At 41.0% G+C, this 26757-nt stretch overlaps 1 protein-coding gene across 3 annotated transcripts in view; it reads right to left on the reverse strand.

The window, feature by feature from the left end:
* FBXL17 (F-box and leucine rich repeat protein 17) overlaps nt 1-26757 on the reverse strand; it is a 1016894-nt gene that overhangs the window by 749126 nt on the left and 241011 nt on the right. Inside the window, exon 5 of one of the 3 annotated variants that reach the window (XM_073548245.1) lies at nt 16229-16396. The exons of the other annotated variants lie outside the window; for them this stretch is intronic. Coding sequence (XP_073404346.1) covers nt 16244-16396 — 153 coding nt within the window. The 3' untranslated portion in view covers nt 16229-16243. Of the gene's footprint in view, nt 1-16228; nt 16397-26757 lie in introns of those variants that run through there. 3 annotated transcript variants of the gene reach the window in all.

The raw sequence follows: 26757 nt of genomic DNA on the forward strand, positions 1-26757 counted from the left end.
GTACGATGATCACGTTTAAGTTTTTGGGAAATAGTTAATGCTTTCATCTCTTGACCAAGGCATTGCACTATTTGATGCTTTTCAGCAGCAGAGAGATCCTTTTTCTTTCCTAAATTCCTTGAAACCTGTGCCCTGCTTAATAATGTGGAACATCATTCTTAAGTAGTTTTCCTTTAATTGAGCTCATCTTGTAAACTAATTATCACAGGCGTTTGAGATTGATTTCAGTTTTCCAAAGAGCCCTGATACACAATACCATCTATGAGTTTATTTGAAAAACAAAAAATTACATCTTTAGGACACTTAAATCCAATTTGCATAATAATTTGGAACACAGTGTACATCATAGAAAGATACAGTGTCTTGCAATGCCAGAAATAATTTTCTTCACTACATTGTCCAGTTTAATTAACAGAAATTAAAGGGAATCTTTAACCCATTTTTGGCCTATAAGCTGCAGCCACCGCCATCAGGGGCTTATCTACAGCATTCTCTAATGGTGTAGATAAGCTACCGATGTAACCTGAAAGATAAGAAACACAAGTTAGATTATACTCACAGGGGGCGATTGCGTTGGGTGTCACAGTCCGGGTTCTCCCATCTTTATGTGATGACGTCCCCCTTCTTACTTCTGCCGCGGCTCCTGCGGAGGCGTGCTTCTCTGCCCAGTAGAGGGAAGAGTTAAGTACTGCAGTGCGCAGGCGCCGGGAAAGGTCAGAGGTCCGGCACCTGCGCACTGCAGTACTTTACTCTGCCCACAACAGGGCAGAGAAAGTACGCAGCAGAAGTAAGAAGGGGGACATCATCTTAGAAGATGGGAGGCGCCAGACCAGACCGCAACACTCATCGGACCGGATCGGATCCCCAGGTGAGTATAATGTAACTCATTTTTCTTCTCTTTCAGGTTACATCGGGGGCTCATCTATAGCATTACAGAATGCCCCTGATGGCGGTGGCCGCAGCTTATAGACCAAAAATGGGGTGACAGATTCCCTTTAAGAGTATTTTTTAAACCGTGATATTTTAAGATTATACCGTACAAGTCCAATAGATTTGCAACCACCTTTTGGACCCACAATGAGTTAGATAATAGAGGTCACTTCTTCGGTGTTAAAATTGACACCAGATTAAAATCAGATAATGAACAGTGAAAAGGTCATATGGATTTGAATTATGATTAAAACTTAAATTTTCAATGTGAAGTCAAAACACATATTATACAATTAAAGGCCTATGCTTGATTGGTACTAAACATATCCTTTGAAAGAGGGCCAATAAAATTATTCTATGGGCCGCCTTCTTTCTATGCATGTAATTTATTAAAGAGCCATACTGATCTGTGTATTGATTTATGCTGCTTCAGCTCTCCTCCTCTTTGTGTTCTATGGTTTGAGGCACCTTGTTTAACAATATCATCTATGTCTGTGTAATTTATCTTTTTAACATTAGTTGAAATAAAGTGTTATAAAATTATTCCATATTTGCAAGCACTTCTTGACCTAGATGTGGAGTATTCACTGCAAGATCATTATGGTTCTCTACTATGTGAAGTGTTGCAGGCTCCCCGTGTGAGGAAAATGGGCTTGGGTAGTATATTCATCATGTAATTTATTAATAAATAAATATGATCTGTAACAACGTGAACAAAGTAAAAGGATTACAAATCCAACAAAGGTTACCTTGACCCAAACAAATAACCCTTCAACCTCCACTGAAGTAGAGCTCCGCATTCAACACATGGGAGTAACTATAGCTGGGAAGAGAAAGAGCTAACACTTCCATCCCACATTGAAGTAGGAGCCTCCTGCATTGACTAGATAATTACAGAAGGGAGATTTGCTGGGAAGCAGACAACAAGTTTGATCTGTTTACACAGAGGTGGAGAAGTACCTTTCCCCAGGGATCGGACTTCCTCTGATCAAAGAATCTTCTAAAAAGTTTTTAAGCCAGTAGTACGTGATGAATATTGGAGTTTTGCATTAATTTAATATTCATGGGAGATTTATTTTCAGAGCCGTAACAAAGGGACACAACGCATTCACTTACCTCACCGTAAAGCCATTCTAACCCCTCCAACTTAATATTGGCCTAAAAGATGGTGCAATCCGTGTCATGTTTCTTTTCTATAGAAGTGTAATATCACGGTAAGAACCATGACGACAATATCTAGAGCCTGCGACTTCCAGGGCAAAGATATCCTTTAAGATGGGGGTCTAATAAAATTCTATAGGGGCTAGCACATCCCACAACCAGCCTCCATATGAGCTCATCAAGGGGAGGTATGTGGGTGTAATTTTGATCTAATAAAGAGCAAAATTTGTGTGTCTCTGTTTGTCATTCTGGAAGATATAGTACACCGAGAGTGTGTTCCATTTTACCAATAGGAGTGCTTCCCTCCATAAAGATAAATAATATCACATTTATTAGCCACGCAATCCAAAAACAGTGACATTTTGCTTGAAAAGGACTTTTGTCAGACAGATTGCATATGGTATACTGCATGCAACACAACGCTGTGGGAATAGGGGTTCAAGGCACATCGGATTTTCACATTGAATAACCATTCCGCACAGCACTGTTACATGCAGTGTACCATACGCAATCAGTCTAAACAATGTCCTTTCGACCAAAATAATTAATCTCCAACTCTATGAGTGTCTGATTCTTTCTTTACTAAGTATATGGAGTGGTTTCCTATCCTGGCACCGTGTTTTTATAAAGAGTGACGTACATCCTATCTGTATATATATATTCCATGTGTTGCAATCGGTGGTGTATATAGTTAACGCTCACTATGAGTTCCCCAATAACTAGCCAAGTAGTGGAATCAGCCACGTCCACCCCTTTTCAGTCCAATGCGTAAAATGCCCTGATGATAGAAGGCATTCCCCTGACAAACTGGTGACAGTGGTGGTATCTGTTGGATTTCTACGGTGTCATCGGTGATTACTGTAAGTGTTAAAAGCGGTGGGCTCTGTGTGACCCTCCGACTGTTATCCTTGACAATTGGTGGCAGTGGTGGTATCTGCCTAACCCCCTGCCTTTCATCCTTGACATCGACAGGAATCTGTCGGTAGGATCACCCTTTCTAATCCATTTATAGGGGCATGCAGGTCACAGAAAGTTGAAAAAAATAATATCTTTAAATCTGTGATCTGATATCTTATTACACAGAAATTTGTGTTTTTTTTTCTTATATAAAAATGAGCTGTTAAGATCTATGGTCAGAACATAGATCTACTGGAGGATGTTCCTCCAGAGCTTGTTTTAAATGAAAGTGGATGTTACCAGTGTGATACATGTAGATCAGGAAAGCAGCCTGTCAGTCATTACATGTCTCTCACTGGTAACGACCGCTTTCATTTTAAATAAGCTCTGAAGGTAAATTCTCAGTGAGATCTGTCTGGCCCACAGAACTTAACAGCTCATTAAGATGTTAAGAAAAAGAAGAATTTCTTTTAAATAACACAACAGATCGCAGCTCTCAAAGCAACATTTTTTTCAGCTTTCTATGCCTTACATGCTCATAGACACATTAGGGTTGATCCTACTGACAAATTCCTTTTAATCCTTCTAAGACGGCACTCACACATTTGTTACAATGACTTTTAACAATAGATCACTAGAAAAAAAAAATGAAACTTAGATGTAACTCTGAAGTACAAAGTATGTTGTGTTTCTTCTTCCAGTCTATATGGATCCTCATTGAATTTAAAGGCCAAATCTCAACCAAGATCAGATCAGAATAGCACTTTATTTGCGTCAAATGGATCTACTATCGAATCCATGACTTTAACGGATGTTTTAATCCATCCATTCTACTATATGGGTCCGAGTGCTGTCTCATTATAAAGACAAATAAAAACGTCCAGAACCAGGGCTGTGGAATTGGAATCGGAGTCGGAGTTGCGGAGTCGGAGCCCATTTTTGTGGAGTCGTCATGGAAATTAAGGAGTCGGAGGTTTGGCGTACCAACTTCACAGCCCTGTTCAGAACTAGGATGTGTCACACAGCCTAAGATAGCCTTCTCTTAATCAAGCTAATCAAGATGGTATTTAACCAATATTGTTCACACAAGTTCAAACCAAGGGCACCAATATACCAGGATATTTTGCCACTCTACATAAAATGTTTTAAACCAGTTGGCAGAACACAGCACGTAAGGCATTAACAGCACTTTTTTGACATTATACTAATTTTTTTGTGAAATATGCTCAGCAATAAAAGTATTAAACGCCAAGTTTATTTTCTTGGACATGATAGATATGAGGTATACATTTCAAAGCAAATAAAACATTTGTTTTGCTAGTAATAGAGACAAATAGGAGAGAATGTAATAAAAACAAAAGCATCATTAACATGCCAAATGACAGTAAGCAAAATTTATGGTTATGCATCTAAAGCGCAATAATGAGCAAAACCATATTCTAATGACGGCTGGTTGTGTTCCAGAAGGAAATGGTCATACATTTTGCCAATTACAGCCTAGTTATATTAAACACTTGACGTCCGCACAAGAATATTTGAACACTAATATATTTGTAGCTACTGTAAGGAAATAAGTGCTCTGACTACATTAGTACAGTATACATTGCCAAGAAAAAAAAAAGTATTACTTATGAAACATCACAAAAAAGAAGAGTAAAGTAACAGAAGGTTGCACTAAAATAAAATAGAACAATTTATTATTACATTACAAGGAGGGAAAATCGCGTACATTCTGCTTTTCTAACACAGCCCCCCGAGGAAGCCCTGTCGGGCGAAACGTGTCGGGCATCAGTGCAGCACACCTGGCTCCCACATAGGTATGATTTTTTATGTTCAAAATCTGCACTTGGTATAGCACTTTATCTGGGTGATAAACAGGTCGGGAATATGCGGGAATAATTTGAATTCATGAAGCTTCATATATCTACTATATTGTCTAACATGCTTCCCTGACTCTTCTGCTTAGGCTAGTGGTGGCAAGGACTCTTTTCATTATTATTAGATGACATTACATATGCCACCACACCGCTGGATCAGTATATTTATCCCCTCTTTACCATCATTTTGTGGTCTTTACTGTATATATATTTCTTGTGCTCTGCGGTGCTTTTTGTACATTACATTAGCCTGGTGATCCGCTGTTCTCTCACCATAAGCAATACTCATTTTAGATGTGATGTTCTTAATAATGTATGTGTCTAATAAATTACTACTTCTTTTCTTGCACTAGACATGTGTGCAGTTCTTAATTTTTGGCACATTTAAATGAATTACTATAGATTCTGGGCATTTGACTCATGTATGTGTTATAGGTTGTTCTATTGGGGAGTCGCCCGTGTTCCTTTGGGATAGATGAGCAGTTATAGGTATGACACCTTTTGTTAAATTAAAACCATGGCTGAGCAGAAATCATGGCAGGTACAATATTCACAGTCTCTAACTTGCTCTATGCTGACATTGTAAAGCACTCACCTATGTAGCACATGCTTTAAGTAGTTGCCCTCTGAGGTCAGTCCAAGACTTCATCATCGGACAAGGTGAAACATGACAGATTACTAACCTAAACGCCCATAAATGCTAATAGGGTCAAGCTCTGTAGGAAATTTTGCATATATTGAAAAACCCTGTCAATTTGTCCATAAATGTAGATAAAAAGTTTTACTACATGAAATATTAAATTATGCAAATTGGGGAGTTTCTAAAAAATGTTTTTGTTCAAAACGGGAAGGAGAAATTACCATACTAAATATGACCCCTTGTCAACAAGGTCGGGGACATTTACAACTAATCACATTAAAAGAACTCCATTAGCGTTCATTGTGAAATCTGTAATAATTTCATTGCCTATTCGACCTTCATTGACTTGCACTCACTGTGGTTTGTTAGATGTTAGTTTTGCTCTGCAAGGGTAATATTGTCTGATAAAAAAAGATTTATAAGTCAGGACCTCAACTATTGTGAACGAGAAAGATGCTGGCGTGAAACTAATGGTTTAGATATTTAGCACCTCTCAGAAAGATCTATGGTAACTTCTGTGCAGCTTAACTGCTCCACCATAATTTATCCTACTGGTTTGCATAACTGTTGCGGAGCTTCTTAGGACTAGAAATCTACATTTAATTATATAGATTAAAATGCAATAAAATATTAGCTTTTACAGATAAATGAAACATTGGGCAACAGATTTATAGCGCGAATTGCACAACTTGGGCTATGCAGCCGCATGCAACAGCTGAGTTCGCAAACTTAGCAATAATAAAAATAAAACCCTTAAATTTAAATGTTTTTATGCCCTTAAAAATTATGTTTAACTTATTGAATTCATCAATTATATTATGCTATGATATCATTTAAAAATGGGTAGATCTTAGGAACCCGCGATAGAAGCTACTGTATCTGTATAGCTGTCTTTTTGAACAGTTCTGTGTGTTACACAATGTACACTTATGTCTATGCATGCCATACGTCTATGGACTCTTATTAGGAGAATAAACACAAGAGCACGCAATAAATTCCATATAGAAAAATATAAATTTTTATTAAATAGATAACAACAATATAAAATGGATAGCAGAAGACTCTCCTCCTTGATAAAGCGGCGGGGGACATCGCGAAACGCGCGTCAGAAGCCCCACTGCTGGACCCCTTCCTCTTCCCCTCCCTGGTGAGTTGTTACCTATTTGATCCACTATCTTTACCAGCACTTTGATCTTCATTGGCAGTGTGTATTGGCACTGGTATTATCGGTCACCGCTTCCATGATTATTTACTCTATATCTGCTGGGGTGGTAGTTTGATCCGTGACATGATCTGAGGACCATGACACATACCTACTTGGTTTTCATTTTCCTACTTCCACCAGCATTTTGATTTTCGCTGTTAGCGTGTATTGGCACTGGTATTATCAGTCACCGCTACCTTGATTATGTATTTTATATCTGCTGGGGTGGTACGTTGATCTATGATATGATCTGACGATCTTGATACATACTCACTTTGTTTTCCATCTGGGGGGACTTGGTCGGTACATGGGATCTATTGTCCTAATTATCCATGAGCACATCTTCTGCTATCCATTTTATATTGTTGTTATCTATTTAATAAAAATTTATATTTTTCTATATGGAATTTATTGCGTGCTCTTGTGTTTCTTCTCCTAATAATTGTATGTTTTGAGCTTGCGTTTAGGGTGTTGGAGCTGGGTTGTCCCTTGTCTCCCTCATACCCTTTATTTATGGGACTTTTGTTGTCAGTCTATGGACTCTTGTAGGGAGGCCATACAGTCTTACACAACAGCTTACCCCCTTAGTGACCAAGCCAATTTTGACCTTAATGACAAGCCAATCTTTAAAATTCTGACCACTTTCACTTTTCAACGTATCCCACTGATTCTGAGATTTTTTTTCATGGCATATTGCACTTAATGTTAGTGGTAAAATTTCTTCGATATGTGTTGCATTTTTGCGTTTTATGAAAAAAATGTTTATCTGCCAAAAATTTTGAAAATTTTGCAATTTTTAAACTTGTAATTTTTGTGCCCTTAAATCAGTGCGTTATGTCACACAAAAATAGTTAATAAATAACATTTCCCACATGTCAACATTACATTAGTACAATTTTGGAACCAAAGGTTTTTTTTTTTTGGTTAGGACGTTATAGGGGTTAAAAGTCGACCAGCGATTTCTTATTTTTCCAACAAAATTTAAAAAACATTCTTTAGGGACCACCAAAAATTAACTTTAGATACTAACTTTTTTATTTTACAAAGAGTAACAGGAGAAATTGCACAACATTTTCTCCTGAGTACACCGATACCCATATGTGAGGGAAAATCCTCTGTTTAGGTGCATGGCAGGGCTTAGAAGGGAGGGAGAACAGATTAGACTTTTTGAACGTGAAACTGGCTGGAATCGTGGTGAGCACCATATTGCGTTTGGAAACCCCCTGATGTACCTAAGCAGTGGAAATCCCCCAATTCTAACTCCAACCCTAACACCAACACAACCCTAACACCTAACCCCAAACCCTACCCCCAACACAACCTTAGTCCCAACATCAATCTTAACCACAGCTCTAACCCCAACCTTAACTGTAAAGAATGGAAAAAAATATATATATATTTTATTATATTTATCTAACTAAGGGGTTGACAAAGGGGGATTTGAGTTACTATTTTTTTTATTATGATCACTGTGATAGGGTCTATCACAGTGATCAAATGAACCAATAGGAAAAATCTCCTACATCATGTCAAAGGAGAGAGTAATGAATTGAAAATCTGACTTTTTTTAGTGAATAATGGGGTGATCACGTGACAGGGACAGGTAAAACCCGACCCAAATTAGTGGGACTTTGTGGGGACTTCTTGCTAAGACATTAGCTTCACACAGGCATCTCCTAACTGTCACAGCACTTACAGGTAACTTTAGACCGTCTTTGATCATCCTGGAGCTGATCATTTGGTTGAGTCTTAGCCATTCTGGCTATTCTTACATCCCCATTTGAATGGTATTCTTCCATTTTTTTCTTGTGTTTGGCTTTCCCTTTTAAAGCATTGGAGATCATTTTAGCTGAACAGCCTATCATTGTCTACACTTCCTTATAAGTTTTAGCCTATACAACCAACTTTTTAACCAAAGTACATTGTTCTACTAAACAATGTCTCAAACAACCCATATGTCTCAGGTTTTCAAGGAGACTGCACTGTGTCTCCAAATGGCCTCAATCTTGACAGTTCTAATAGGCAGATGTTACCACTGCTGCAAGTTTTACATACACAGTGGAACGGTTTTAAAAGTTAAAATAGGATGAAACTTTGCAAATGAAATGTCGAAACATAATGAAAAAATAAAAATAAAAAATACACAAACAATTGCCTAAACTGTTCTCTTTCTCTAGTACGGAAGAAGCGGCATGTTGGAAAGACTTTCTTTTATCTGCGATAAGAAAAATGTAAGGTCAACCTCTTGATATCAGCAGATCAGGATGCACAGTGCGCGGTAGGAAGCTTGGATTAACCAGCACTTATAAAATCATTATAATTCCAAAAGGTGGGCTGACAATTATTTTAAAGGTTAACCTCACTGCTTTACGAGAGCAGTCTATTAAATGAAGAATGAAATGATTAGACCATTTATCACACAGAACATTGTTTAAAACATATAATTTTGAGCTTTTCAAATGTACAAGAGCAGGATAAAACCTTAAGTGTTTAGATGTTTCATGCAAATGAAACCTGATATGCCAAGGAAAAAAGAAGCAATTGTGTATAGAAATAAAATTCATTTATTGTATACAGTTATTGTCTCCTGGATATCCATTTTACGTACATCTTAAAGGGAATCTGTAGCCAGAAAAAATGCTGTTAACCTGCAGATATGGGGTTAAACTGCAGGTTAATAGCGTTACTTACCTGTCTGATGTCCGCACTTAGCCAAAAGCTGAGGGGAGAAAATTAACTTCATCTCCCCCCCCCCACAGCATTCGGATTCATTCACAGGTGAGGCGCCGGTTCAGTCACCTCTCTTAGTATACAGAATGGCGGATGTAACCATGCCCCCCAGCCGACTGACGCGGACTCTGCATTGGTTCTGGTTGTCAGTCAGGTCTGGGGGCACGGATACAATCATGGCTCAGTACACTCAGAAGGGTAACTGATCCAGCGCTGGTGCCGCCCCCATGAATGAATTTGGAACACTGCCTGGGAGAATAAAGTTCATTTTCTCCTAGCAGCATTCGGCTAAGTGAAGGCGCTGGACAGGTTAATGACGTTATTAACCTGCAGATTGACCTATACTGACCTTTGCTGCATGGCTAGAGATTGCTGTTGGTTATTATTGGAGAAGGGGTTTGGTGGATTTATCTCTAACGGTTGCCCATCCTCCGTTCCCGGATGCATTACCTTGTTAGTCTGGTTGGTGTATTATAGTAAACTACTACTACCCTCTTCCCTGGGTGGGGAAAGGTACAGACTGAGTGAAGATTCATAAGATAACGCAAGGAACGTGGCCCCGGTTTCTTCATCAACAGAAGTAATCCGGGGAACAGGGTGAGCAAGGGAGCCCCTAGCGTTAGAGACAGGGAAGGAGACGCTGGTCACAAGACACCCAACAATAGAGTTGTGACAATTAGACTCATCCAACACTGGGTAATTGTTTCTAAAAGCAAAGATCCAGCTTGCCAGTTCATCACTAACTTATAAATTTGCTGACTAAATAAATGTCTGCCATTGACCATAAGTCTACTGATAGCATGAAACTCTACAATTAAACATTTGTTGCAAATTGTGGACAGAATAGAAATCTAGAGATGTGTATGGAGTGAACATCCACACTCTTGGGTCTGTGTCTTTTGGTGTTCCTTCACCACTTGACTGCCTACCATACTGCATAGGCTGACCAATACAGTACATCATGGCGATTGCCCACACACAGGTTGTTGTGCACTGGCAATTGCCGCTGGGTGTCAAGTTATTCTAACAGCTGACACCCAGCTCTCAATGCCAGGAGCTGTGCCCGAACCGCTCCCGGCATCTTAACCCCCTAAATACGGCGATCAGCATTTAGAGAGCAGGCAGAGGGAAAAAAGCCACTCTGCCTTTGGATCAGAGACCCTGTGATGTTATCGGGGGGTCCCGACCTTTGCCATGGTGACCCAATGTTGTTGTGATGACATCTGGGTCACCAAGCACTAAGAAGTTAATTAGATCATGCGCAGTGCATGATCTAACTTGTGTCTGCAGGGCTGACAGGCTCTAAGGTATAGCAACACTCTTGCATTAATACCTTATAACTGCGATAAGACTGCAGAAAGTAAAAGTTCCATAGTGGGACTAAGTAAAAAGCGAAAAAAAAAAAATCACAAAATAAAGAAAAAAAATATATTGTACCCATAAAGAAATATGAAGAAAAAAAAACAATAAAAGTACACATATTTGGTATTGCCGCATCCGGAACAACCCGACCTATAAAACGGTCCCACTAGTTAACCCTTTTAGTGAACACCGCAAAGAAAAAAAAAATAGTCAAAAAACAATACTTTATCATTATACAGCCGAACAAAGAGTGGAATAAAACGTGATCAAAAAGACAAATGTAAATAAAAATGGTATCGCTGAAACAGTCATCTTGTCTTGCAAAAATCAAGCTGCAATACAGCAGCCACAGTTTTCTGCACCTCTGAAAAAAGGACATCGCTGAACAGAAGCGAGTCCAGAGTAACTCTGTTGCCTCATTATAGTGAGTGCCTCCCTCAATGGTTTTATCTGAATTACGTTACTAGAAGGTTTAAACCCTTTCCAACATAGGGAGCACGTTTACGTCAATGTCGGACTCCCTCTCTTAGATGTGGGCTCCGGCTGTGAGCCCACATCTTTCCTGGTATATGCAAGCTGTTTTGAATGTGTGTGTGAGTGGAGGATATGTACATGTCTGTCTGTGTGTGTAGCCAGGAATCGTCTGATGGGACTACAACTCTCATCCGGCTATGACTGCTGTCACATATGACAGTGACAGCATGAGCCGATGATGGAACAGCAGTAGTTCCATAAATCGGTGACTGTGTTCAAGTGTAAAACAAAAAAATTAAAAAAAAACACATTCATACTCACCAAACACACAATTCTTGACACCCGCGTCTCCAGTATCAAAAATAAAATAATAAACCAACATATACTCCCTGTCCGCGTAGTCCTAAATAACGAATGCCCCACAATGATCTCACATGTAGAATAGTAACATAGGGAGATGTGACCGCTCTACCCAGTCTCCGGTGATAGACAGGTGATCCCTCCCGCAGTGCATCACTGCGCCGCCGTGAGGTCACCGGAATACATTAGCTGATCAACTCCGATGCTCTCTTGCTGCACCGCTGCATGAGAAAATTCTCACGCAGTGGTACCTTAAGTAAGAGCATGAACTCTGGTGAACTCTCAGTGATACACTGCAGGAGCTATTACCTCCTGTCAGTTTATTACCGGAGACCAGGTAGAGCAGTCACATCTCCCGATGTGACTGTTCTACACGTGAGATCATCGTGGGACACTCGTTATTTAGGACTATGTCGGACAGGCAGTATTTATGTTGGTTTATTATTTTATTTTTGTTGCAGGAGATCAAGGGATTTGGGGTTTTAGGCGATGCAGTAAGTATGGGAGTCTGTGTGATTATTTCAATTAAAGGACCTTAATCTGTCTGTGTGCGTTTATCTAATATATAAAGCTCAAAGTGTGTATGTATGTGTGTGTGTATGTTTGTATGTCCGGGATAGACATCCGCGCAGTCGCAGCTACAGCCACAAAATTTGGCACAGTCACACGTCTGGACCCCGAGAGTGTCCTAGGCTATGTTGTGAGGCGAAATTTTAACCCCGCGCATTCCAATTCACCAAACAATTTTGCCCCTATCTAAATACTGGGGGAAAAAGTGTATGCGTCAAGCCCCGCCCCTCATTGTGATGTCACAATGCCCCTATTTGCATACTGGGGAAGCAGTGTGTGCGTAACAAGCCCCGCCCCTCATTATGTCGTCACAGTGGTTGCCATGGCGACGCCGATGTCATCAAAGGTTGCAAGCCCTGCCGCCACTCATTATGATGTCATAATGGTTGACTATGGAATGGAGGATGTGTGATGAGTATATGGGCACCGGACTATGGGATGGAGGATATGTATGACAGGTATATGGGCACGGGACTATGGGATGGAGGATATGTATATGGGCATGGGACTATGGGAAGGAGGATATGTATGATGGGTATATGGGCACGGGACTATGGGATGGCGGATATGTATATGGGCACGGGACTATGGGATGGAGGATGTGTGATGGGTATATGGGCACTGGACTATGGGATGGAGGATATGTATGACGGGTATATGGGCACGGGACTATGGGATGGCGGATATGTATATGGGCACGGGACTATGGGATGGAGGATGTGTGATGGGTATATGGGCACTGGACTATGGGATGGAGGATATGTATGATGGGTATATGGGCACGGGACTATGAGATGGCGGATATGTATGATGGGTATATGGGCACGGGACTATGGGATGGAGGATATGTATGATAGGTATATGGGCATGGGACTATGAGATGAAGGATGTGTGATGGGTATATGGGCACTCGACAATGGGATGGCGAATATGTATGATGGGTATATGGGCATGGGACTATGGGATGGAGAATATGTATGATGGGTATATGGGCATGGGACTATGGGATGGAGAATATGTATGATGGGTATATGGGCATGGGACTATGGGATGGAGAATATGTATGATGGGTATATGGGCATGGGACTATGGGATGGAGGATGTGTGATGGGTATATGGGCACTCGACTATGGGATGGAGGATATGTATGATGGGTATATGGGCACGGGCCTATGGGATCGTGGATATGTATGATGGGTATATGGGCACAGGACTATGGGATGGAGGATAATTATAATTTTCTATAACTAACCACAGTTAGTTACTATGCCCGGGCAGTGCCGGGCTCTTCAGCTAGTTTACCACATAATTATAATATAAGTAATGGATAGATGTCTTATTGACGCTTCTCCATTACTAATCCATGGGTTTGATGTCACCAGACAATACAAAGGTGACATCAACCCCACAAATAATACCCCACTTGCCACCCCTACAGGGCAAGTGGGAAGAGAGAAGGCTAAGTGCCACAATTGGTGCATGTATAAGATGCACCATGTCTGGGGCATCCAAGAGCTGATGTTTTTAGCCTGGAAGGGTGGTAATATACATGGCCCCTTCCCAGGCTATTAATATCAGCCCACAGCTGTCTGCCTAGAGTCTCACCATATGGCTAAGCAGTACTGTACAGCCACATTTGAGGTATTTCCACATTCATTAGAAACTGTGGAACAAATTTTGGTGCCATTTTTACGCTTTTCCATGAGTAAAAATGTAAACTCTGGGGCTTAAAACTTAATTTTGGTGCTAAAAATATAATTATTTTTGTCTTCATTGCCCAATGGCATAAAATTATGTGACTCCCCTGTATCAATGTAGTAACTGCACCCATAGATGAATTAATTGATAGGTGTAGTTAGTAAAATGCGGTGTCTTATGGGGGGCTCTGCTATTCTGGCACCTCAGGGACTCTGCCAATGTCACATGGACCCCTTAAACCAGACGAGCAAAAGTAGTTTTTGACCACATATGGGGTATCGTCATACTAGGGAGAAATTAAGCACCAAATTTTAGGGTCAATTTTCTCTTGTTATCCTTGTGAAAATAAAAAAATGAGGGCTAAAATAACATTTTTTGTGGGAAATGTGTGATTTTTTTTATTTTCACTGCTCTACTTTATAGCTTTCTCTGAAGCAGTTAGTGGTTCAAGGTGCTCACCACACATCTAGATACATTCCTTGAGGGTTCTAGCTTCTGAAATGGTGTCACTTGTGGGGGTTTTCCACTGTTTAGGCACATCAGGGGGCTATCGAAATGAGACATGACACCGGCAGACCATTCCATCAAAGTCTGCATTCAAAAATGTCACTTTTTCCTTTCTGAGCCCTGACCCTAAACAGTATTTTACCCCCACATAAGGGGTATCTGCATACAAAGGAGAAATTGCACAACAAAATGTTACATGCAATTTATCCTGTTATAAAATGCAAAATTTAGGGGTAATAACAGTTTTGTGGGAAAAATGTGATTTTTTTTTTTATTTTTAAGGGTGAATGTTATAAACGTCTGTGAAGGTGATCACGACACATCTAGATAAGTTCCCTGAGGGGTCTAGTTTCCAAAATGGTGTCACTTGTGGGTGTTTTCCACTGTTTAGACACATCAGGGCCTCTCAAAACGCAACATGGTGTCCGCTAATCAATCCAGCAAATTTTACATTCAAAAAGTGAAATGGTGCTTCTTCCCTTTCGAGCCCTGCAGTGTGCCCAGTGTTTTTTCCCCCACATATGGGGTATCGGCATGCTCAGGAGAAATTGCACAACACATTATCGGGTCCATTTTTCCTGCTACCCTTGAGAAAAAAAATGTTGGGTCTAAAGTTAATCTTTTGTGACAAAAAGTTAAATGTTAATTTTTTTTTCTTTACACATTCCAAAAATCCCTGTGAAGCGCCTAAACTTATTGAATGTGGTTTTGAGAATGGTGACACTTTTGGGTATTTACTGTACACAGGACCCTCAAAGTCACTTCAAAGATGATGCAGTCCCAAAAACAAAAAAGAAAAAAAAAAAAAAGGGAAATTGATGGACAAGTTTTAATCCTTACAAACTTCCAAACAAAAAAAATGTTTCAAAACTGGTGCTGTTAAATTTAAATGCCAACAAAATAAAACTATCATGTGCTTAAGATCCTTTCTATGACTTGTCTGACCAGGGGGGCATGGTAAAGCTAAAAGAGAAGTGACTTTACAAAATGGGTGTGTGGTCTCAAATGACAGTTTGGGACAATTATTACAACCTGATGACAAGCAATAGGTGGTATAAACTTATAATAGGCAGTCAAAAGATGAACAAAATTTGTAAGTCAGCATGTAATTTGTAACATTCTAGCATTTGTAGCCACTATATGGTGCTTTTTAAGACTAAGTTTATGCCTGCCAAGAGTTATACAATGATGATTAATATGTCCAAGCGACTTTACTGTTGATGGCTTCTCAGATGAAACGTTACAATTCGAGTTATCACTGGAGTTTCTCAATAAGGAACACATTATACAGAGGCCTGAACGTTTCATCGTTTGGTAATAAGAGAACTCAGCTCACTGGCCAAGTCTGTAAGATGCAGATGTTTATTTCATGGTCATTTCAATCGGTTTTGTAAATCCATGAGCACTGATACCTTGAATCACACCAGAACAAGTGCAGATGACATTTATTTTTTTCCTTTGCATTTTCAAAATATCATGGATACCAGATGTCAAACAAGCACAAATGTAATTTAATCCTTACTGTAATGAAAGGGAAGAGAGTGTGTACAATTGTATAAGAACTGGAAATAGAATCTGTAACACCATTTCATCCCACTGTTTCCCCATATACAGAGGCAACTCTGGTGAACAGGAGAAATCTTAGAATTGAGTGACCTTCATCAAATACTTTAAACTAAATTGGATTCTGGCAATAAATCTCAAGATTATATTGTAAAGGGCCTAGGATCCAGGAAAAATGGTGAAAATAAAAGTTAACCACCTCTCACTGACACAGAGAAAACTATCTAAGAGTAAGATGAGCAAAAAGTCCTCTTTGTGATAGACGGACGTTTACAAGGTCACAGGACTCATTTGGCAGGCAGAGGCTAACAAATTTGGAGGTTCTGTGACATCTGTCGACATGCGGGCTATCGGAGGCCACCCATTCATTTCATGCTGGGCTCCAAACACTTCTGTACTGGTAATGATATTTCTCTCAGTGACCTGCAGGACATAGAGGTTGATAGGAATTCTATGCTATTTCTAAAACATCACATTGACACTCTCAAAGCACAGACCTGCAGTGAAAATAAACTGCCTACATACTTTGTGTAAAATCAGCAAGATCTAGGAGGCCAAAGGGTTAGACGAGTAGGAAGAGGAAAGTAAGAAAACACCAAATCTATTCTATGTGAAATGCTACAATCTGCACAATATCTCTGACCAACTGCTTGGCTGACGGTTCGCTGAGGATATTATTCTAACTTTACTGTCTACGAGTCAACAATAATGGGATACGAGACACACAGACAGCAAAGACAGAAGCAGAGCATGGAAACAAGAACTCTGTTCACTATGGGATGCTCCCTTCATCATCATTTATTTCACAAACGTCAATGTGTATAATATGGCCAAATACCATATACTCATTCTTGTAAAAGTTGCATATTTCACAGTTCCTGAAACCAATATACAGCCTTATTACTGCTAAACTCACCGAAGTTATCCACTTTACTAACACAAAACTTTACAGAGGAAAAGACACAACTCATCATGTGTTAGAGCTAATACAAACCAACTTATTTTATCCAATAATGTTTAATCATCTTTTTATCATCTTTTACATACAGGAAACTCTATGAAAGTAAATCTGTCTATATGGGCATGATGGTCATAGGAAGCTGAATAACGTGATACCTTGATATTTGTGACCCAAAATCTTAATACCAGTGATTGTCATTCCGCTGTTTCTAACTTTATGTCCTCACTATATCTAAAATGTTCAAAACTGAGCTCCTGGTGTATCATCCCTCCACTATCCTACCTATGCCCGACATTGCCATTTCCGTGGGTGGTTCTATCATTAATCTTCAGCAGCACACTTGCTCTTGTGGGGTAACTCTTAATTCAGATTTTTTATTCACCCCCTATAGCTCATCATTTGCTTGCTCATGTCATCTATACCCCAAAAACCACTCTAGAGTTCCATTTTTTTCTTAACATTGAATCTAAAAAAAAAAAACCCTTACTGTAGCCCTTACCCATTCTTGTCTAGACTATTGCAACTCTCTACTAATCGGTCTCCCACCTGTTAAACTCTCCGCTCTCCAATCCGTTCTGAAAGCAGTAGAAAAGATCATATTCCTTTCCAACAGCTACACCGATGCCTCTACCCTGAGTCAGTCACTGAACTGTTTGCCCATCCGCTGCAGAGTTCAATGCAAACTGAAAAACGGGCCCAAGTTTCTCGCCATTATGAAAAAGGGTGGAAATTTCCCCTCTAAAATATAGTTATTAAAAGGGAATTCAAACACCTCTATCTAGGTCTGATATTAATTATTAACGTCGAACTTGACTTAATTAATATGCAAATATTAGTGATGCTTTAACATTATCTGTTCCTGTAATGACAAAACAGTGCATCAATAAAGCATACTAAATACATACACAAGTTTACAGTCTAATATATATATATATTTTTTTTTTTTTTTTTTTAAACAAAAGCTGACAACTATAAATATATATTGTGACAGGGTCACTGACGATGTATGCATGTTATGTGCTGAGGGGTTAATCGGTCATGACAGGGTTGAGCGTTTTGCGAGTGGCTGTAAGAGATGGGTGAGACAGCTACTCACTAGAGTTGAGCGACTTTGGTCGGATCGGGTTTCGTGAAACCCGAATGAAACAAAATAAGTTTCAGATGAAACTCCTCCGACTAGAGCAAAACAAAGTCGGAGTTTCGTCCGAAACCCGACCCCAATGCAAGTCAATGGAAAATAAAAGTCGGACGAAACTCCGACTTTTTTTGCTCTAGTCGGACGAGTTTCATCTGAAACTTATTTTGTTTCATTCAGGTTTCACGAAACCCGATCCGACCAAAGTCGCTCAACTCTACTACTCACCATATCTCCTCCCCATGGGTGTTGGTGGATTAAGTTAAATATTCAGCTACTGAGTTTTTATCTCTGCTGTGTGTTTGGAGACAGAGAAGTCTCCAGTAGGAGCTAGTTTACTGTATCCTGAGTGGTTGAATCCTGCAGGCATCTGGACTGTGCGATAAGTTATATTTTGTACTGGTGTTATGACACAAAAGCCATTAATAAACCAGCAGAACCTTATCCCAAGAAGCGTTCCTGTGTACCACTGAGAGCAGCTCAGTGAGCCAACCGCCTACTAAATAAATATATATATATATATATATATATATATATATATATATATATATATATATATATACACATACACACACACATACATACACACACACACCCCGAATGCTACAACATTAATACAGTAATATCCCACATTCAAACCCGCAAGTACCTAATATACTACCCCGTTACTTAATCACATATCTAGTCTACTATATAATCGTCTAATTCTGTCTGTCTGTAACGGAAATCCCGCGTCGCTAATTGGTCGCGGCCGGCCGCGAACAATCAGCGACAGGCAAAGTCCGGCCGCGAATTGAACGACGCACGCCACCATCAGGAGATCTGCACCGCTAGCCGCTGATCTCCCAACGGTTGCGACGGGTCATCTCCTGCCGCATGGAGGTCAGCGGCGACACAGCCAGGAGATGACCGATGCAGCGCTCAATGTGCATTTGATACCCAGGGTCCAGAGGAGAGGAGACTCTCCTCCAGGCCCAGGGTACCATAAACCTGTAAAAATTAGAATTAAAATAAAAAAAATTGTGATATACTCACCTTCCGATGGCGCCAGGACTCTTTCCCTCCTCTCACCATGCGCCCGGCATCTTCCGGTCCCAGTAATGCTTTGTGCGAAACACCACTGATGACGTCGCGCTCTCGCGAGAGTGACGTCATCTCTGGTCCTTCGTGCTAAGCATTACTGGGACCGGAAGATGCCGGGAGCGTGGAGAGGAGATAGGGGCTGTCGGAAGGTTAGTATAACACCCACTGGCCATATTCTAGAATACCCGATGTGTTAGAATCGGGCCATCATCTAGTATCCAATAAGCAGCCCTCCCGCCTAACATTATTGTACATAATATATATATAAATATATATATATATATATATATATATATATATATATATATATATATATATATATATATATATATATATATATATATACACACACACACACACACACACAGATCGATTATATATGGATTAATGCAAAAGTTCAGGGTATGCAGGGCCTAGTAAGTAAGGTGCTACAGGGGATCTGCTCGTCATGCTGCCAAAGGAGTAAGGCCGGTTTCATACGTCCTGATATTTCCAGCACCAGAAAAAACAGTACCAGAGATATCAGTGTCAGTGTATCAGTGTGTGTTATACTTCTGCCCATGTGCTGCATCAGTACCACACGTACAGGCGCCAGGGAAGCGGTAGTATAGTTGGCGCTGTTCCTCGGCGCCGAGTGCTTAAGACGGTTCTCATTTTCCCCTGCTATGCCAGCATTCAGCGTGAGCAGGTGACAATGTGGAGCGTTATATTCAACTGAGGCTGCATTCCCACCGCTAGCACAGTGAGAAAAAGTCATGGTGCAGAAGCAAGATAACCGCAGTTCAAATTCAACGCAGTGAAATTCTCCCGGTGAACTTGCCTCTGAACCTGAGACTATTTCTCACTGCGCTAGCGGTGATGTCACCATAGGGAGGTCACAGCAGTTCATTGGCCCAGCTGGGAACGCAGCCTCAGTGACTGGTGGTTACCTCGAAGACGTCACCACTAGTCACTGATGCTGCGCTCGCAGCAGCTCATTCACCAAAGATTCTCAGCGTGGACGGTTGCACCTTAGCACAGTGTAGGTTGAAAAGTATTTATCCCTCAGATATGAATTACGGCGTGAGACAGAAAGATGGACAGGTGATGGATAATGTTTTTAATTTTTGTTTTATTACAGGAGAACGCAGGCTTCAAAGGAATTCGGTGTTAGGTAAGTATAACTGTGTTTCCTTAATTTTAATTAAAAATGAAAAACAGTTTTTTTTTTATTTGAAATAAAGATCTTTATTCTGTGTCTTTATTTACCATACAACTATAGTATTAGTATTGGATAGGTGTCTTGCAGATGCCTCTCCATTACTAATCTGTGGGCTTGATGTCACATTTGTCAAGTGACATCAACCCCACAAATATGAACCCCACTACCGCTGCAGGGCAAGTGGGAAGAGCTGGGCAAAGTGCTAGAATTGGGGCATCTAATAGATGCGCCTTTTCTGGGCAGCTGCAGGCTGCTATTTTTAGACTGGGGGCCAATATCCATGGCACCTTACAAGCCTGAGAATACCAGCCCCCAGCTGTCTGCTTTAGCAAGGCTGGTTGTCGAAAATGGGGGGGGGGGGGGGAGAGAGACAACACACTGTTCTTTTTAATTATTTCTATACATTTAAAAATTGGAGTGGGGACCCTTATATTCGTAATAACCAACCTTTCTAAAGCTGATAGCTGAGGATTGAATCCCGCAGCTGTGATATTTCACTGGCTGGTTAGCAAAAATGCAGAGGAACACACGCCAATTTTTTTTTAAATGATTTATTTACAGTGCATGCGCTGGCTGGTGCATACTCCCATCAGTAGCTCCTGCTCTCGTTATTAACGGCAGCTGATGGGAGCAGTAGCGTGTAATATATATATATATATATATATATATATACACACACATATATATTTATGTATACACACACACACACATTGTGGGCCACTTCCCTTCTGCACAAACTTACCACACTCTCCTACAAAGCACTTCATGGTTCAGCACCACCCTACATCTCCTCCCTCATCTCAGTACACCACCCTAACCGTGCTCGCCATTCTTCTAGTCACCAAAGACTAACATCCCTTATAATCTGAACCTCCCACTCATCTCCAAGACTTCTCAAGTGCTGCGCCAGTTCATTAGAATGGACTACTTTCCCAATATCCACAGTTTTAAGAGTGCCCAAAAGATTCATTTCTTTAGACTTGACAATTGCCTCAGCTCACTTACATAATGTCACGCTCGCGTCTTGGCAGGTTGGCACGAGCGAGGGGGTTGTGGACCCACTGTGCCACAAACTAGACTACCCTGGAAGGGGAGTAACTATTGCAGCCACCTTGGTCTTCTCTGGAGCCTCTGATGGTGAGGTCCAGGCTTGTGCGGCAGGTAGCTGCCAGGTGCTACTCCAGTGTGGTGTCTGGCTGTGGATGCTGACCCCACTTGGGAACAGAACGCGAGGACAGGTGCAGGCGACAGGCACGACTAGCAGAGGCAGGTGGGCATGGCAGGCATGGCTGAGACACGGGCAGGCGGGCATGGCTGAGACACAGGCAGGCAATATGAATTTATTTTTGCATTCTAATAATATTAATGTTGAATGAATGAATGAATGGTCCCTTCGCCATATTATATAATTGACTGTGTATGTATAATTATATATAGATACTAGTTTCCAGTACTGTCCTTATTATTATCCTCTGTTTGAAATGTATCATCAGATTATGCTCCGTTTAATTTTGATCATCAGATGGTGCGCATGCGCCCGACCCATCTCCTACACTTGCCTGTATCAGGGCAACTCAGGTCGCTTGCGATTCAGCAAGCGTTCCAGTGGACGCAGGTCTGGAAGTGATGTTCATACTGGGAAGGAGGGAAGAGCTTCATGCGCCGCATTGATTCTGATTGACCAATTACTCACTCCACTATGGATATACCGAGTTCCAATAGGTGCGCTGATTAGCACCGCCAATGTATTTAAATCCCATGTATGCCCACCTCTGAAATGCCCCTGGAAGAAGCTGGATGCGAAACGCGTGTCGCGGTGAGGAGAGACATGTCATCACGGTGTTTCTGCTGCCTTCACCTGCAACCTGCTTTCCCTGGTAATGTGACCGGATTTCATTATACATATGTTATAAGGATATAAAGCGCTACATGGAGGACTTGATTCCATCATTAATATGTAATGTGAATATATAGCGCTATATTGTGGACATGTTTCTATTGCACATATGTAATACGGATATATAGTGCCACATTCTGGATTGGATATATGTTATGTGGCTATATAGCGCTATATTGTGGATCTAGTTTGGGATTATTATTAGTGGTGATGTATTTGCTGAAGGATATTTAAACACGTGTTGCACATCCCTCCTAGTTTGAGTGCTTTTTGATGTTTTAAATTTTTGTTATTTTTAATTATGTATAAAATATGTGGTTTTAATTAAATTTCTGGAACTCTTCTTTCGGCCATGGTTTATGCAAGTCCGAATTCAGGTAATTATGGCTGACACACAGGCAGGCGGGCACAGCTGACTGGGAATGCACAGGGACTCGGGCAGGAAGTAGTGATGTATGGAATAGGTAGAAACTTGTTCACACAGGAGGTGCAGGTACTGGTACGGGAAGGATGTGAATATAGATGGATATGAAGGAACAGGTTTGGACCTGTTCACACTGGAGAAGAACCGAAAGGCTGCCGAGAGAAGCTGCAGTTAGCAGCAAGAGGTTCTGCAGCAGCAGAAACAGAACAAAGCAGAACATGAGAGCGGAACACAGGCAGAGCTGCAAGAGTGCAGAGCACAGGCAGAGCCGCAAGGGTGCAGAGCACAGGCAGAGCCGCAATAGTGTGGAGCACAGGCAGACAGAGAGGACACAAGGATAGACATAGCCACAGACAAGGAGACCGAGAGACAGAGGTAGGACTGTGTTCAGACAAGGTAAAGGTACGAAACAAGGTACAGGAACAAAGACAGGGATGCAGAGAGGACAGGTACGAGACAAGGCAAGGAGCAATAGCATAGGGACCAGGATATTCTGCTTCCTGGAGGGCAGACAGACCGGTACAAGACAAAGCTAGGAAGGACACAGACCATGATATTCTGCCTCCTGGAGGGCAGACAGACAGGTACAGATACAGGACTAGGAATCTAGCCTCCAGATACAGGACATGACCTGGCAACTCAGTAGCAAGACACTAACTGAGTGAAGGAGTTGCTCAGGCAGCTTCCACCGGGTGAAGCTGCCCTAAATAACAGAGGCCTCTTGGTGATTGGCCGGGAGCACATTAGACAGATGCACACTGATTCCATAAGAACCAGAGAGTGCTGGCACCGCCCTCCTATGCACACAGCCAGGAAGCATGCAGAGAGCAGGCAGGAAGCAAGAGGCACACAGCATGGAGCCGGCGGCAGACAGAACTCACAGTATGACCTGGAGCAGTGAGTAAGTTGGTGTGTGGGAGATGGGAGGCCATGCAGTGATGCCGGCAGGGTTGCTACACATAACTATCCCTGTTCTGCCCATTCTAAACATTCTTCAAAATCAGGACCCTCATAGCATCAGGCCACACACCCTCCCTTATTAGCCCTCTGTGTCTGTACGGACACTGGCTTGTGACCGGCTCAGGAAGCATTATTTGAATCCACCTATGTATTTTATTGATGTTCCGATCATACAACACAAGCTTTTTTCACCACACTCCTTTCATGTCTCCCCAATTTTCTCAAAGATTGTAAGCTTACGAGAAGGGCCCAACCTCCTTTTGGTATGTTGATTTATGTGTTTATTTATAATGCCTTTATTGTCTGTACAAGTCCCCTCTAAAATGTTAAGTGCTGCGGAATAATGTTGACGTCATAGAAAAATTATTATTCCACATTTTTCTTAAAGGGAATCTGTCACCTTGTTTTTCGCATATAAGCTGCCGGCACCGCCATCAGGGTCTTATCTAAAGCATTCTGTAATGCTGTAAATAATCCCCCATTGTAACCTGAAAGATAAGAAAAACAAGTTGTATTATACTCACCGGGGGGCGCGGTCCGGTGTGGTCCAATGGGTGTCGTGGTTCAGCGCCTCCTATCTTCTAGCGATGACGTCCTCTTCCTTGCTTCTGTTGCGGCTCCTGCGCAGGCGTAATTCTCTGACCTTTCCCGGCCCCTGCGCACTGCAGTACTCTGCTCTGCCCTCAACAGGGCAGGTAAAGTATGCCTGCGCAGGAGCATCGACAGAAGCATTGCTAGAAGTTGAGATGCGCCGAACCCAGACCGCGACACCCATCGGACCGGACCACGCCCATAATATAATTCATTTTTATCTTTCAGGTTACATCGGGAGTTTATCTACAGCATTACAGAATGCTGTAGATAAGCCCCTGACGGCGGTGCCGGCAGCTTATATGCAAAAAAAATAGGAGACAGATTCCCTTTAATATATAAATGAGCTGTTAAGATCTATTTATCTAGAGCTTATTTTAAATGAAAGGGTGTGTTACAAGTTTAAGACATAGATCTGGGTTGGAGACTGTCCGTCATTACTTATCACACTGGTAATGCCCCCTTTTTAAAAAACAAGATTTTAACAGCTCATTTAAAGTTAAGTAAAATGTGGTTTTCTCGGGAATAAAGTTTTTGATTGTAGATATCAAAGTACAATTTATTCAAATTTCTATGACCTACATGCTCATATAGATGGCTTAGGAGGGCTGATCCTATAGACTTTTAATGAACCCTGCTCGTTTGCAAGTTACAAACATAGACAATGAAAATGAAGCAAATTAAAGGAAAACAACCCTTAAAAATTAATTGCAATAAACATTTTACTTTTTGTCTGCCTTTTAAAAGGGGGTTTATTGGGGGAATTACACTCATAGGGTCCAACTACGGCACACAAGTCTGAATTGTACAAGGTACAGCAATAAATGTTACATATTCTGAAAGGGCTGCCCAAGCGCTATTTCAGGATACTATTAGTATGATATGAAAAAAAAAAATCACCTGATTCCCTTTAACAAGGCAACGATCCTTCGTTTATTTTTGAGTTTCACTGTACAAGCGCTTCATCGGTTTAAAAAAAAATAAAAAATCTTATTGTGGAAAAAAAAAATGATTTGAATATGCTAATAAGTGGGATCTATTTTCTTTAAAGATTTTAGGCTTATTTCAGTGTAAAATGCAAAGAAAAATAAGCATGTATTTCCTATGTTTTCCTTGTAGATTGTAAGCTTACGAGCAGGACCCTCACTCCTCCTGTAACTGTTCACCATCTTACCTTGTATTTAATTTACTGTCTGTATATGTCACCGCTTCATTGGTAAGTGCTGCGGAATGTATTGACGCTATAGAAAATTAAATTATTATTACTACAAAAGTGTTTTTTCTTTTTACATAAAAAATAACCCAAAATTATTTTTCCCCTGCTCATAGAAATTATTTTTATACTTTGGACATATTTTTTCTGACAGCGCAAAGACTGGCAATGTTTTTTCCCATTAATTTTATGTACTGTGCCCCCATAAGGCCTGTTTCACAAATACGTTTTTGATGTCAGTTGGCAATCCGGGAAAATGGCGGAAAACAAATCCGTCTCCATTCTAACCTCAACGTGTGCCACCGGACCGTTGTTTTGACTGATCCGGGGAAAGATGAGATTTAAAGGAACCGCAGGAGGAGGAGGAGGAGAGAGGGAGAGAGGGAGAGAGAGAATGAATGAATAAACATTTTTCACAATCCCGGCATTCAGGGTTAAAAATGTTCCCAGAGAAAAGCTGCCGGGCCTGCGCAGTTGAAAATAGGAGTCCGTCAACAAAAAAAAACGTTGCAGAGTCCGTCTCATCCACCCGGGAGACGCTAAAATATTGGCGGATCCATCACGGACTATCGTCAGTGAAGATCCGCCACTAATGTAAGTCTATGGGGGAAAAAAACGGATCCGTCCCTTTTTTGGCGGATCTGTTTTTTTTCAGAAATTGGCGGATTTTGACTGACGCCAAAAAACTGATGTGTGAAACAGGCCTAAGGTCTTGGGGTGCAGCAGCTCCTGCTTCCTCCCTACACCCAGCAATCACATGATCACCAAATCTGGAAAAGGAAGCACCTCTCATGCTTCGGAGTCTGTTAACACAATGGCTTGCTCAGAGTGGTGCACACAGAGATCAGGAAGACAAGTATGATAATGAATCATGTCTGTCTTCTCTGTATGGGACTTGGTTATGTCTGACAGTAGTCTCCCCACCTAACGCTGCAGTGGGATCTCTTGCAAACTACTTATGAAGCATTGACGTTTTAGAACGTCAGTACAGAATAAAGCGTGGAATGCCCAGAAGGTTTAAAGTCTAGGTGGCACAGAAACTGTTAACAACCAAAGGACTGGTTAAAATTAAGTTTAAAAATTAAAAAAATGAACTCAGAAACTAAAGTATGCATCATCATTCAATAGAATCCACATTGATTGGTTGCAAAAAAGGATCATAATGGCATTTATTATTGGGAACAGAACCTTAGGGGTCATGCGCATGGTCAAGCTACAGGCACGGGACCTGCGGAGCAGCACGAAAACCTCTGTACAGATACATATTATAAACATAAAGGTTCTCTATATGTGTGTGTTATAACATGGATAAGAACATG

This window comes from Dendrobates tinctorius, unplaced genomic scaffold (assembly GCF_039654945.1).
Source record: "Dendrobates tinctorius isolate UK_male_01 unplaced genomic scaffold, ASM3965494v1 ptg000003l, whole genome shotgun sequence".
Taxonomy (NCBI): domain Eukaryota; kingdom Metazoa; phylum Chordata; class Amphibia; order Anura; family Dendrobatidae; genus Dendrobates; species Dendrobates tinctorius.